General features: G+C 31.7%; 1 protein-coding gene across 1 annotated transcript; it reads left to right on the plus strand.

The window, feature by feature from the left end:
* The first annotated feature begins 11,069 nt into the window (after positions 1 to 11,069).
* Positions 11,070 to 15,534, plus strand: LOC139510622 (beta,beta-carotene 15,15'-dioxygenase-like). The gene is made up of 2 exons (XM_071297172.1): positions 11,070 to 11,249; positions 14,155 to 15,534. Exons 1-2 carry the CDS (start codon positions 11,070 to 11,072, stop codon positions 15,532 to 15,534), a joined length of 1,560 nt encoding a protein of 519 aa, XP_071153273.1.
* The last annotated feature ends 410 nt before the right edge of the window (positions 15,535 to 15,944 follow it).

Here is a 15,944-nt window from a genome sequence, read left to right on the forward strand (position 1 = left end):
TAGAAAAATAATAAATTTCAGTTTAAAACTTCATTTTAACTGTCAAGATAATAGCTATTTTGTCACTGATTTAAAAATTATATTTTTTCTGTATACTTTGTTTGAAATAAGGGAGATAAGTTCCTACTTTCGGTTTGAAAAATGACACTTCCAGTTTGATATGATAGGTAACTTAACACTGATGGGTGGTTCTATGTACTTTAAAGTGTTATAAGTGCATCAAATGGCTACTTTGGTTTTACAAAAGGTCACCTACAGTTGAACTTTCAAGGTCATATATCTTTCAAGGTTATGCTAAAAACATGGTATCTTTATCATGTATAAAAATTAAGTTTCCAAATTTTAAACCATCATATTCAACTGTGACCTTGATCTCATATTCAAAGTCATGAAGCAAGGTACTCAAATCGGAATAATCTAGGTGTTTACTCTTTATAAAAAATGAGTTATAACACCATACAGGTGGGGGGTGGGGTTCATATTCACCAATTTTTTAACCTTTTTGTTTAACCTCTTTTTTTCTCTATCACGGCATTTATGAGTTACCATTAAATATCACATATGTTGAATACAGAAAGAGAAATTACTCTCATATAGAATCTTCAGATCTCTTTGGTCAAAGTTGATCTCCACATCTTTAGGATTTAATGATCAATTTGAGGAAATAATTTTGTGATAATCTTTTATGGTTGCAAAGGTGAAGTGAACACAAGAAACCCAGTGTTTGAGGAGATAACTATTTCAAAGGAAAGTGTTTGGTTAAGCAGTTTCCTTTATAAAAGCGTATATACTGTTAGACATATCATATACTCAATATCTAAACATTTTTATAGTTCGTTCTTATGTTGTACTGTTATAACACTGTCCCAGGTTAGGGGGAGGGTTTGGATCCCGCTAATATGTTTAACCCCGCCACATTATTTAAGTATGTGCCTGTCCCAAGTCAGGAGCCTGTAATTCAGTGGTTGTCGTTTGTTTATGTGTTACATATTTGTTTTTTGTTCATTTTTTTACATAAATAAGGCCGTTAGTTTTCTCGTTTGAATTGTTTTACATTGTCTTATCTGGCCTTTTATAGCTGACTATGCGGTATGGGCTTTGCTCATTGTTGAAGGCCGTACGGTGACCTACAGTTGTTAATGTCTGTATCATTTTGATCTTTTGTGGAAAGTTGTCTCATTGGCAATCATACCACATCTTCTTTTTTATATATCTTGTGAAACAACCAAACAGTGTAAGAAAACATATCTAATGAAAGAAAAAAAGGCTCTTCCATGGAAAAGTGGAAAGACTTAATACATAGTATTGAACTGAAAAACCTAATAAACAGTATTGTACTCTATCATAGAATGCACAGTTAATAAATAGACTCATAATAGATACCAGGATTAAATTTTGTATTTACGCCAGACACGTGTTTCATCTACAAAAGACTCATAAGTGACGCTCTAATCCAAAAAGTTAAAAAGGCCAAATAAAGTACGAAGTTGAAGAGCATTGAGGACATAAATTCTTAAAAGTTTTGCCAAATACAGCTAGGGTAATCTTTTCCTGAGATAGAAAAGCCTTAGTATTTCAAAAAATTAAAAATTTTGTAAACAGTTTATTTATAAATATGACCATATCAATGACAATTCATGTCAGCACTTGCTGACTACTGAGCTGGTGATACCCTCGGGGGATTAAAACTACACCAGCAGTTACATCGACCCAGTGGTTGTAAATAAACTCATCATAGATACAAGGATTGAATTTTGTATTAAAGCTGGACGCGAGTTTTGTGTACAAAAGACTCATCAGTGACGCTCGAATCCAAAAAGTTTAAAAGGTGAAATAAAGTACGAAATTGAAAAGCATTGAGGACCTAAATTCTAAAAACTTTTACCAAATACAGCTACGGTAATCTATTCCTGAGGTAGAAAAGCCTTAGGCGTTACGCGCGATGTTCGTACATGTAAGCGTAACACAACGTCGCGAATATTTCGTAACGTTCAAACCGAAAATTCGACTGAAACGTTGTTTTTAAGCAAGTGCGACATTCTTGTAAGACTCCGCAAAATCGACGGTGCTTTTTAACTACTTATCGAAAATTGATGTATATTAGTTTTTTGAAAATTTAAGAAAAATAACATTTTAAAAAATCATAAAATTCTACCATTATAAGAGCAGTGATAAGCAAACATTTGACGTAAATTTGAGTTGTTCGTTTTTACGTCAAAAAATGGCGGTGCGACAAACTTGTAAGCCTTTGAAAAATCGCTCACAAATTACCATATATCATTTTTCAGGATATTTGTCTTTAAATTCATAAAATTAAGCAAATTAACATTGATTTAGTAAATACAAATACTAAACTTTTTTCATTAGATAAATATTTTTTGACTCTCAAATCTGGAATCCCAATTTTTTTTTCCGCGGGACAAATTTGCCTTTGTAGTATGGAACGCGTTTTTTTTTCTATGACGTCTTCATAACGTCATAAAAAATGCATCAAAGACTGAATGAACCATTCTGTTTCATAATGGAAAAAAACGTTTTTCAAAATATTAAATAGTTTTGACGAAAATCATAGTTAAGTGGTTACAATAAATGAAATATGTTACGCGGGACAACCTAAAAATCGCCGTTTTTTGAAAATGAAGCTTGTCACATGCGGCATAAAACATAGTTTCAACAATTATTTTTTTCGTTTTTATTTTAAAAATCGTTATTTTTTAAAATACGTACAATAGCAATGAATATGATATCACACAATTATATATTTTGGACTTGCATCTTGCCAACTACACCGAATTTCCAATGAGGTACGAACATCGCGCGTAACGTCTTAGTATTTCAAAAATTTAAAAGTTTGTTAAATTTTCTGTGAAAAAACTTAAATTACGTAACCAGCCGGTAAGAAAAGTCCTACACTGTGATAATTGTTTTAATGTATCTTGTATTGAAAACTCCATTTTCATCTCACCTTGACTGAAAGTCAATGTGATGTTATGCGATCATTATTTTCTTTGTCCGCCGGACTGTCTGTCTCTTGTTCCGCCAATGAGACAATTCACCAATAACGTATTCTGATATAAAAATAAAGAGATGTGGTATGATTGCCAATTAGACAACTATCCACCGATATCGTATTCTGATATAAAAATAAACAGATGTACGATTGCCAATGAGACAAACATCCACTAAAAACAAGGGTGTACAGAAACAAGTGTAAGGCATTGCCACTTAGCGTCAACACACTACATAGACTGGTATGATCCTAAACCATAGATTACTGCTGATGCAACAGAAGAATTACCTCGTGTCTCGAAAAGTTCTGTTAACATGTAAAAGAGACTATCAAAGATCAAATTCTGCAAGCAATAGCGGATGTCAACACGTCCTCAAATTACAGCTAAACGGCAGCCATTCCGAAATGTTTGATATTTGATGAATAGTATCGTATGGTTGGCACAGAGAGCTTTAATAATAAGAATAAGACCAACACTGATGGACCAATATATGGAAGGCATACACACAGGATACATAAAATGAAGGTATGAAAGATAGATACAAGCTATAAATCAAATCATTGAGTGTTAATATTCAGTTATATTTTATAGATTCAATTTGATTTGCATGTATGCTTCTTTGGACTTTTAGTTTGTAGAAGCTGGAAATTGCTATAGGATTAAGACTACTTTAGGCGTAGAAAAAAGAAGAAAACTCCCCCAAGTAATAAATTAATTTAAAAATAATCAACCCATTGAGGGTTAAATCAAACGGTAGCTGTAGACACTTTTATAAATAACTGAACTCCGACAGTGCTTTTCGTTGACTTGTGCTTGAATGTACAGTTTGACGAAGTTAAACCATCAATCGTTACAATCAAATATTTTCAATAGAGGTGCTCATACATCATTAGAACCTTAGTGTTTTTTGTTTATATCAAAAGCACCCCCATCAAAATAAAAAAAAAAAAAAAAAAAAAAAAAATATATAAAAACAGAAACACTCTCGTCTACTGCATGGTCAGCGTTTTTCAGTCCACGTTATGATTTTTTAATTGTTATTAAGAAAGCAACGTGTTTCTGTCTTTTGTTAAAGTTCAAATACTAAAACAAAAATTGAGTGATCTGGTATTCACGATTTTATCAAAATATGAGACGAAGCACATTTACTGTACATTGACTTTAAATACACAAATATGTCCATTAATACAACTGACCTAGACATATTTACGTATAGACGTATTTGTATTAAAGATAACAGACGCGAAGGTTGTAAGATACAACATCACTGATTAGTCCAGTGATTTTACAAAATCCCTGATTTTACAAATTCCCTGTAAAATATACAAGCATTTCCGTTCTCCAATTATACTATTTACCTTACAACAAAATTATTTTTTTTTACCTTTGTATATTATTCTATTTGGCTGCAAGTTTATTTGTTCAAGGTTATGGTTGTCTTTCTGAAATTATTAAACATCTGAGGGCCCTCATGGGGTTTTGATTATGTGATTACTTGGCCGTTTTTTTAATGATTATTTGATTATTAAGCCAAATATTTCATGATTATTTGATTACCTAGGACTGTATTTTTAGTTTATGATTATTTGATTACTAAAGATGAGCAAATATTTAATGATTATGTGATTATATTGGCAAAAAAATGGTGATTATGTGATTACTAGGACCCCCCATGAGGGGCCTCACATCTCAAAGCGGGTTACTACTGTTGCCCTTATTTATTCACCCCTTGTTTCATTGATTTTGTATTTACATTGTTTCATAGATCAAATTTATTTGCTAGGAAGAAATTTGAAAAAAATAGGCAGGACAGGAGTTTTGAGTAAAAAAAAAAAAGGCAGGATGAGACACCTGCAAAAAAAAAAGTCAGGACGACAATTTAAGTAAAAAAAAAGTCAGGATAAACTAAAAAAAAAAAAAATGCAGGACCGAACAGAGTGAAAAATAAAAAGGCAGGACAGAGATTACAGCTAAAAAAAAAAAATGCCGGTCAAATTTTTTTTTATCCTAGTCCATCGGGTAAGGTTGAATGTTGATAGCTATTAAAACGTTTAAACCCACTGCAGTTTGTCTACACCTGTTTTATGTCAGGAACCTGATGTTCAGTGGTTATTGTTTGTTGCTGTGGTTCATAAGTGTTTCTCGTTTCTCGATTTATATATTACAAGACCGTTAGTTGTCCAATTTGAATGATTTGACACTAGTCATTTTTTGGGCCCTATATAGCTTTCTGTTCAATGTGAGCTAAGACTCCGTGTTGAAGGCCGTACTTTGACCTAAAATGGTTTTTCTTTTACAAAGTGACTTGGATGAAGAGTTTTCTCATTGGCACTCATACCACATCTTCTTATATCTAAATAAAAAGTAATGGAATAAAATACATCAACACATGAGTAAGAGGAGATGTAGGATATACACCAATGAGACAGCAACCACACGACACATAGTAGCAAAAAAATAATATCAAAGACAATTTTGTAATTAATTATACAACGACTATCAAAGATCACCACCAAAACCTTCAATTTAACAACACACATTAAGATATAATAAAATATAATAACTGACGAGTTTTCTGGATTTTGACAGGTTTCGACAAGTACCTGGTGACATTACTTTAAGACCACAAAAGATTGTATACAAAGACATACAAGGTAAATTTCATTTTTGTTGCCAAATACAACACAAGCCTTCCATTGCCCTTTTTTTCTAATTTCAATCTATGGATAGTTTAACAAAGATTTCACTTTTCTTTCTGTTTTTCAACAATGGAACGCATACCGAAAATGCAGAAAATGTAAGCATACTAAACCGAAATAAAAGCAGATATTTATGATGCGGTGATAAGCAAACACAAATTGTTTTTTTTTAAGTTAAAAGTTAATGTCTAAATATTTTTTTGAATAAATCTATTTTTACACTATTTACCTGTATTTTCCTAAATTGTTGACACAAACTTTTTACGGTTTGTTGATGCAAATGACAGATTTTTTGTGCCAATATGAAATGACAATTTGCTCGCGAAAGCAGAGCTTTGTTATTACTAAAATGATTAAAAGTTATTTCAAAACCAAAATCGGTTATTGATAAAAATATGATGTGAAATGTACAGACAGGGGTTTCGAAAATTGTAAATATTGCCTTTTGCACCTGGCATAATAACTCCTTACCAAAACCAAAAGATTATATCAACTCCTTTCTTTGACTTTCACCCAACAAAACTAAAAAAAATGGGGAAAAACATAAGTTCGAAAACATCCACTGTAATTAGAGGGAATTATGTTTGATAACGAAAATAGCTGCCCTTAAAAAGTAAAATAACAAAAATACCGAACTTCAGGTAGATTTCAAATGGCAACATCTAAAAACTGAATTCTCATCAAATAAATGGAAAAGGCATTTCCTTATGTAGAAAATTGTGGAATAAACCTTTTTATATATCTTCTTTCTGTAATAAAATACCACGAATAATTACAGGAAATAAGCTGATATGATATAAATGTCTGAAGACTAGCTACATGAATTAATTATATTATTAATACACAAAAATATGACTTGCAATACTAGCATTAAAAGGCTCACTGATTTGACAAAATATTTCCTTTAATAAACGTTCTACCAATTTGGTTAATTTTCTGACTTAACGACCTATTTTGATTTGATTAAAAACTACTTGCGAAAATAATATAGTCTTTTACACAATGTGAAATATTTGTGTATCATGCACACATATTCAAACTTTTTGAACATATGAATTTTCAAGTAAGGTACCATTAAAACCAGTTCAGTTTTACATAGGCATTGATCTCTTACGAGATTCCGTTTGCAGAAGCTGGAAATTACTAAAGAATTAGGACTGTATATACTAAGCCAAAAAAAAAAAAAAACAACAAAAAACGAGAAAAACTCCCAAGTAATAAATGAAATAAAATATTCAACTCTTAAACGGTAAAATCTAACGGTAGCTGAATACACTTTTTGTATTTACGACTTAAATCCAAAAGTGCTTTTCCTTAACTTGCGCAAGAATCTACACAGTTTGATGATTTTTAACCCAAAAGATATATTTTTAAGTTCCTCAAATATCTAGTTCCTAATTCATACTTTATTTTAGTAAATTATTTATATATATATATATAAAAAGATAAAGAAATCAGCAGCAATCTATTGCTGACCTTTCAAAGGTCTCGGGTTTACATATTGCTCTTTCTATTTAAAGGAAATCAAACTGTTTTCAATTTCATCTAAAGTTCAATAGTTGACAGTTGTTTGTACAATGTTATTAAAATCTGTGACATAGATCATTTGCTGTACATTGACCGTTATTATACAAATATTATCATAAATATAACTTACGTCGAAATCTATGCCATACACCACAACTTATTTCCCCTTTTATGTTTATGTAACGTTTTGTCACACTACAAAAATCCCATCAGCGTTTTTTTTTACAAATCTGCGATGTGTGCAATGTGGGGAACAAGTCCCCAAAAAAAAAAAATAAAAAAATAAAAAAAATAAGGCAATGCACATTCCTTCTGATATGGATTAGTCAGTTAGTGTTCTGAAAATGGTCAATATTACCTTTTTGCTTAAATTCTCATAATCTCCACTGAACAGTACAAATAAAACATCCAACAGTTTTATAAAAATATAAAAAAAAGTCCTAATGATTCAAGGGAAATTTATTTTGCAGACAATAAGCTTATCATGTATCGAACCAGCATACGAAATCTTAGATCAATCTGACAAATTGTATGGCAGTTTTGACAGTTTTCATCATACTACACTCATATTTGCAAATTCCAACATTGTTTTGGCTTGAAATTTTCAAAACTTGCAACCACCAGGAAAAGATAATGGTTCATAACATTTTTGTTAAACAAGATATTTTAAAATAGTTAGTTTTTTCAATTGGAAATAAAGTTTTTTTTTAAAATATCTTGTAATTTTGGTTTAATACTAACACTGAAAAAAAAGATTAGCAAACGACACCTTATGACTAAGTACGTAAACTGATCGTATCAACACTACACAAAAATATGAATTACAATAACAGTGCTTAGTGGATCATGGATTTGACCAAAGTATTTCCATCAATAAACACTTGTTTATGCGATTAAATACGACAGTTCTACTACTTAAACGATCTTTTGTGATTTGTTGAAAAACAAACTGCTATCGCGAAAATATGATAGTCTTTTACACCATGTGTTATCAAATTCTGAAAGTACTTTTATTGCGTTGTTCCTATTTTATATCAGTCTGATATGACTTTACAAAATGTTAAGGTATGTATTTTGAAAATACAAACAACTTAATTGTCCTGCATCATGAATCGTTTGCATAATCTGGAAATTACAATGTGAAACGAACTTGTTATACTAGACGAAGGAAAAATCCCGAAAACTTCAAGTAATAAATGGAAAAAAAATATTCAACCCTAACACGGTAAAATCTAACGAAGCTGTTTACACTTTTGTTTAATTTACAACTTAAAGCTAACAGTTCTTTTCGTTGATTTTTGCAAGATTAAACACAGCATGTTGACTTTAAATCATTAATTTTTACAATAAAATTAAAAAAAATATGCCAAAATATCTAGTTCCTAGTTTATAATAAAGAAAAAAAATCAGCATCAAATTTAGCTAACCAGTCAGCAGTCGCAGATTTACTTATTGGTACTGTACATTGACCTACTTACAAATATTATCCTATGTATAACTGACGTCGACATTTAGGCCATATACCACAATCAATGCCCTCCCTATGTGTTCTTTGTAACGTTTTGTCACATAACAACAGACCATGAACGGTTTCTGCAAGTTTTTGGTATGTGCAATGTTTGGAAAAAGTCCTAGTATATATCCAAAATTTAGAAAAATGGCACTGACCCAATTAAAAAAAGCCTATACACATCCTTAGGGATATGGATTAGACAACAGGTGTTCCGAAAACTGTCAATATTACCTTTTGACACCTGGCATAATTTTGTATGTAATTTATTAAAAATGTGCGCACGGTTTTGATCATCAACCACATACCTGGTAATACAATATGGTAATCACTCCGAGTCTGGAAAAGAATGGAAACATATACCTAACTAAGATCCAACATCAACCACATACCTGGTAATACAATATGGTAATCACTCCGAGTCTGGAAAAGAATGGAAACATATACCTAACTAAGACCCAACATCAACCACATACCTGGTAATACAATATGGTAATCACTCCGAGTCTGGAAAAGAATGGAAACATATACCTAACTAAGATCCAACATCAACATCAACCACATACCTGGTAATACAATATGGTAAATTAAATCACTCCGAGTCTGGAAAAGAATGGAAACATATACCTAACTAAGATCCAACATCAACATCAACCACATACCTGGTAATACAATATGGTAATCACTCCGAGTCTTGAAAAAATGGAAACATATACCTAACAAAGATCCAACATCAACATCAACCACATACCTGGTAATACAATATGGTAATCACTCCGAGTCTGGAAAAGAATGGAAACATATACCTAACTAAGATCCAACATCAACATCAACCACATACCTGGTAATACAATATGGTAATCACTCCGAGTCTGGAAAAGAATGGAAACATATACCTAACTAAGATCCAACATCAACCACATACCTGGTATTACAATATGGTAATCACTCCGAGTCTGGAAAAGAATGGAAACATATACCTAACTAAGATCCAACATCAACCACATACCTGGTAATACAATATGGTAATCACTCCGTGTCTGGAAAAGAATGTAAAATATACCTAACTAAGATTTAACATCAACATCAACCACATACCTGGTAATACAATATGGTAATCACTCTGTGTCTGGAAAAGACTGGAAACATATACCTAACTAAGCTCCAACATCAACATCAAATTATTGCAACTCGTCTTCAAATTGCCGCTATAGAGTTTCGATACAGTAAAAAATAACCATACTGCATAGTTAGCTACAAAAGGCCCCGATATGAAAAATTTAAAAGAATTGAAGCGAGAAAACAAACGATCTGATTGGATTGCAAAAATTTTGAACGATAAACAAATATGTTTTACAGTTACAAACGACAAACATACCCCCCCCCCCTCTCCATATCAGAGCCTTTTATAGCTGACTTTAAGGAACGAGTATTTCTCATCGTTGGCCTATGATTGCTAACATCCACTTCATGGAATTCTGTTAGACAGTTGTATCTTTGGCGATCTAACCAGAACACTTCCGCTCGTCTTTTTCTGAATTGAAACAGATTGTTTTTAATATTCATACATTGTATATATTCATATTTTTGAAATGTAAATTGTTTGAAAAAAGTAAAATCACAAAAATACTGAACTCCGAGGAAAATTCAAAACAGAAGGTCCCATATAGCTATCAAATGGCACACAATCAAAAGCTCAAACACATCAAACGAATGGATAATAACTGTGTTATTTCGCTGATTTCAAAACTCAGTCGTTCCCAGGAAATGGCAGACAATAAATAGCACTGAGTCTCAGTCTGGACAATTTTAGAATAAATTTTAAATGTCACAACCAAATTAATCTATGAAAAAGAATTTGTAAAACGAGAGGGAAACGCTGGGATAACACTTAATTGTGTATAAAAGTAAAAAAAAAGTATATCTGAATAATACAAATCCTTTTGCTAACTAGATGATGGAAGAAAAAAACCTATCTGTACCAAAAGATCGCATCATTAAAGAAATAAAAAGAAAAGTACCCAAGACTATAATTAACAAAAGCGGAATGAAAATCATTACGATGTATTACTGTATCAGACCAATAAAACTGAACCCACTTCTAAACTTTTAATATTTTATATGTTGTAAGAAGACAGGCTGTTATTAAATTCTGATATACACTAAATAAATAATTCATCATGGCAATAATAATTTGGTCAGTCAGTTTAAAGCGTGTTAATTGTAATCTTTATATTGACCTTGGGTCATTTAATGGTCAATAATTGACGATGGTATATAAACTCCGTTATCCCAAATTAATTCAGTCAAATTTGCAACAAAATGAGGTGTACGTCATATTTAATTGTTTTTATTTTCTCTTTGTCTTTCTGCGTTGCAGCAACATTAATAGAAGATGATCCGTCTGGCTTTGCCGACTTTTTCCGAACAAACTTAAACGAATTTAATGACAAACCAATAACATTTTCATATCCTGTTCCCAGATGGCTCAAAGGAACATTGGTAAGTAAATATGATATAAGAGAGTAAGATGCCTAATGCTATGTGTTCATTTTGGGAAAGACTGAACTTACTTGTGAAAACAGTTTCTGATCTTTTTGTCTTTTTTCTCAATTGAACATATTTTAATTGATATGGTTGCGACATTCAGAATTTTCTTTGTTTTTCTTTGTATTTCCATATACAGGCAGCAACAAACTTTGTTGAACGTTTGGAAGTTTGATTACAAAATCCTTAGATTGTTTTATCATTCAAAACTTGAAATTAAGGAAACAACAGACACGAATTTGAAAAAAAACACGATCACCTCAGTACCAGAATCTATAACAAACGAGATGATTTGAAGTATAGATTGTGGGTACTGACGTTGTTTATCATCTTAATTATATAATTCTTATTTTTGTCTGTATTAGTATTACATTTACTGTTTAGTCTGTTTTTGGTCTTATTCATTTGACGTGGCTCTGTACGTATGCATCCCGTCATTGTGTTTTTGTTCTATGATAATTTTTGATTACATTTTTGCCTATTTTGTTCTAATATGCTTTATCTCTATATTACTTCTGTGTTTCTTTGTTAAATGTGACGTGGCTCTGTACTTATACATCTTGTTGTTTTGCCATAGTATATGTTTGTTTACATATTTGTTTGTTTTTATAGTGATTACGATAATAACACAATGCTGACTGCTGTCCCCCTATTTTTGACATCTTTACCTATTATGTCCGTTTGTTTTCTTCACACATCGTTTTCCATAGAATGGAATTTCATTCGACTGTCATAAAAGTGCGAGATTTAACTAGCTATAAAACCAGGTTTAATCCACCATTTTCTCCTTAGAAAATGACTGTACTAAGCCCGGATTAAGACAATTGTTGTCCATTCGTTTGATGTGTTTGAGCTTTTGATTCTGCCAACTGATTAGATACTATCCGTTTTGAATTTTCCCCGGAGAACAATATTTTTGTGATTTTACTTTTTTCTTCAACACAGAACGTCCCGTTGTCTGCACGTTCTCATTGTGCTTTTATTGATTATAAACTAATTAGAAAATGTTCTGTTAAAGCTGTATTTCTTAAGTATAAATATTGCCAGTTAAAGATCGGAAACTGTGGAAATAGAAACACATAGTTTTATTTTAACAAAATCTTTAACTTCTGTTCGTTTGTTATACACGACATGACTTTTAAGAATATATCATATTCTCCCTACAACTATACCCCACTGAGAGATCCAAATACGAATTTGAAGTAGTAATTTTATATAATCTTAACCAATTCGATTAAGTTATTTTTTTATTATCCTTAACATACCGAAAATCTCTGTACATGGCAGATTCATAGAGCCAATTTTGGTGGGTTGGTGGGTTTTGGGGGTGGGGCGGGTGATGTAGGAAGTCGTCTGGTTTTTTTCTGTCTTGAAAGAAACAATAATTTTCCTTTAAAATTAAAACAAAAATAGAGTTTGTCATTGAAACATACCCTGTTGTGGTTTTTGTTAGGTTTGAAAATTCATACCCTGATGTATACAGTAAATTGAAGATTGCGTATATGTTCAATTCTGACACCTTGTCCATAACTCTGGTCTCCTCAAAATAAAGACTGTATAAAATGTACATATGAATACATAGGAACCAAGTTAATAATAGTATGTGTTCTTCAACGGGTCAATATAATGAGAAAATATAAGTAAATTTGTTTTAAATTAATATTCATTTGATGTGGCTCGGTACTTATACATCCCGTCATTTTGTTATTTTGCAACGGTAAATATTTGTATTCTTGTCTTTCATTGTTGCAAATGTGCTTTTTCTAAATGCCTTTTTGTGTTTTTTGTTAACATATCCGTTTGTTTTCCAAGTGGTATAATACAATGTTGACTGCTGTACACCTATTTTTGACATTTTAACCTATAATGTCTGTTGGTTTTGTTCACACAACGTTGTCAAAATAATGGAAGAAGGTGATATTTTCATAAAAGTGAGAGGTTTCGTTTTATTTGTGTTTTCCATGTTATAATAACTATGTATGTTGTATTGTCGTTTGTTTTTTGTTGCACTTCAGTGTTGTTTCGTTGTTCTCCTCTTATAGTTGATGTGTTTCCCTTAGTTTTAGTTTATAACTCGGATTTGTTTTCTCTGAATCGATTTATGACTTTTGAACAGCGGTAAACTACTGTTGCTTTTATTTAGCTAGCTATTAAACCAGGTTATAAAAGTAAAATAACAAAAATACCAAACTCCCTTTATCTAACAGAAATGACTCAAACGAACATTATTAAACTATTAAAATGATGATCTCATAATCTTTCAATTCATGCAGTATAATACCGGTTATTTCATTCACTTATTATGACTCGTCAAAATATCTCTCCTTTTTTAACTTGTATAGGATAGAGATTGGAGTTGCACTTTGTAAGTACAGCTGTTTTTAAAAAAACTACGCCTCTTTTGGAGAGATATATTATATTCATAGATAAATTGTTTTGTTTTCGTATTGATTCCTAGATATATTATCTCTGTTTTATCTCGCAGAGACATAACTTGGGAATGTTACCAGTATAAATGAAAAAAAAATGTAGCGACAGCCGTGATTTCTGAGGGAGCCCAACATTTTAGTACAAGTTAAAACTCCTCGAAGTTCGAGGCACATAAATGTTGTAAATATGCCGCACAGCCCTATAGTATGTCCTTTTAAAACAAATCGTAGTACAAATGAGTTTTGCATTCTAGGATATTTTTTTTCTCGAAATTTCATAGTAAAAGTGATACAGTTTGAGTTCCTATTGGATTATTTACAGAAATCCATCCTAAAACAAATGTTGTTGAATAATCTCGCTTCATTGATATTTTAGCCAACGTTTTGCTCTGTTTCTGTTGGTATATTTGAATATTCTTCTTCTTTTTTAGATTCGAAATGGTGGTGCCAGGTATGAAATGGAACAACGCTCATTCACTAATGCATTTGATGGTTTTGGGAAACTTCACAGTTTTACGTTTTATGGCAACGGGACGGTATCGATGTCTGCAAGATTTCTACAGACTGAATACTATAAAAAGTCGCTAGCTTCTCATACAATTGCACCATATTTTCAGTTCGGTAAGCTAGTTCCCCCGTATAACGAAATAGAAAAAATGGAATCGCTGAAAAACCAAATGGAAAACTTGAACGTAAATGTATACAGAATACGTGATTCAAAAACTGGACAATATGAATACATGTCCATGAATGATATTTGGAACGTTTACCAAATTGAGGAAGATACATTAAAAACAGTACAACTTATTAAACCACCAATGAATGTAAAGTCACATATCTATATCCCGGGCTTTTCATCCGCACACCCAATCAAAGAATTCGGTAAAGAAACTTACCTGACGTACTTGATGAGTGTTAGCATAGTTCCTTACATTAAAAGTATCATGACTTTGTATCGAATGACGTCTGTTGGCCACCGTGAGCCAATTGTAACATGGGATATTGAAGCACAAACATACATGCACTCATTTTCTGTCACAAAAAACTATGTTATTTTCATTGGTCAGCCAGTTTCAATAAATACAATGAAAGTAGCTGAATATGGTGACATAGCAGAAGCAATGGAATATCGTTTCAACGATCCTTCGTTTATTTACGTTGTTGATTTAAGAACAAATAAGGTGACCACTGTGAAATATGATAAATTCGTGTCCTATTTCCATCATATTAATGCTTACGAAGACAATAACAAGATTATTGTTGACATTTGTACCCAAAATTCATCCAATATGTTTTCCATGGATTTGAACTATATTCGTTCTGTATCATTGCGAAATAATATCACTCTCTATAGTGGTATAAAACGCTTCACAATAGATATAGTTACACCGTCGGTTTCTGTAGAATCTTTCGAACCATCAAAAAATAATTCATTTGCGAACAATTTAGATATGCCAGCCATCAACGAGAATTTCAGACACGTTAAATACTGTTACGCTTATGGAGTAGTCATAAAAGCAGACAACAAACATTTTAATAAATGGGCATTAGTAAAAAAAGATGTATGTAGAGTAGACAGGGATTTATCATGGTTGGTTGATAACCATTACCCATCTGAAGCTTGGTTTGTACCTACACCTAATAGTACCAGAGAAGATGACGGTGTTTTAATGACACATGTATTTGATGGCATCAAGAAAGAAAGTTATCTTGTGCTCATTAATGCTACAACTATGCAAACTATGAGTAAAGGCATTTTACCAACCACCATGCCGTACAGTTTTCATGGTAGATTCTTTTCAGACGTTTAAAACAGGAGCCATTTTTCAAGAAACTATTGTTTTTTTTTTAAATTTTATTATTGTTTTTACTGTTTAAATAAATATTATTATATTAAATACATTTTGTTTCTTTTTTAAGTGAGGGTTGAATTCGTTTCCTTTGTTACTTTCAGATTATTCAATGAAATGAAAATATGAACGTCATTATCAAAACATATTAATGTTTTTTTCTATTTACTTTACGTACAACTTATTGTTTTAAAACAATATAATAATTATGATATATTAAAGATATTTATCATCTAAAAACAACTGACAATGGTGCGGAGAAGGAAACATTTCTAACAAACGCCCCACCATTGGTACGAACACCCATTTTCACGACACTCAAATAGTACGACACCCCATTTGTCCGATAACTCAATAGCATGTAGGTGTAA

Source organism: Mytilus edulis, chromosome 2 (genome assembly GCF_963676685.1).
Source record: "Mytilus edulis chromosome 2, xbMytEdul2.2, whole genome shotgun sequence".
NCBI classification, from domain to species: domain Eukaryota; kingdom Metazoa; phylum Mollusca; class Bivalvia; order Mytilida; family Mytilidae; genus Mytilus; species Mytilus edulis.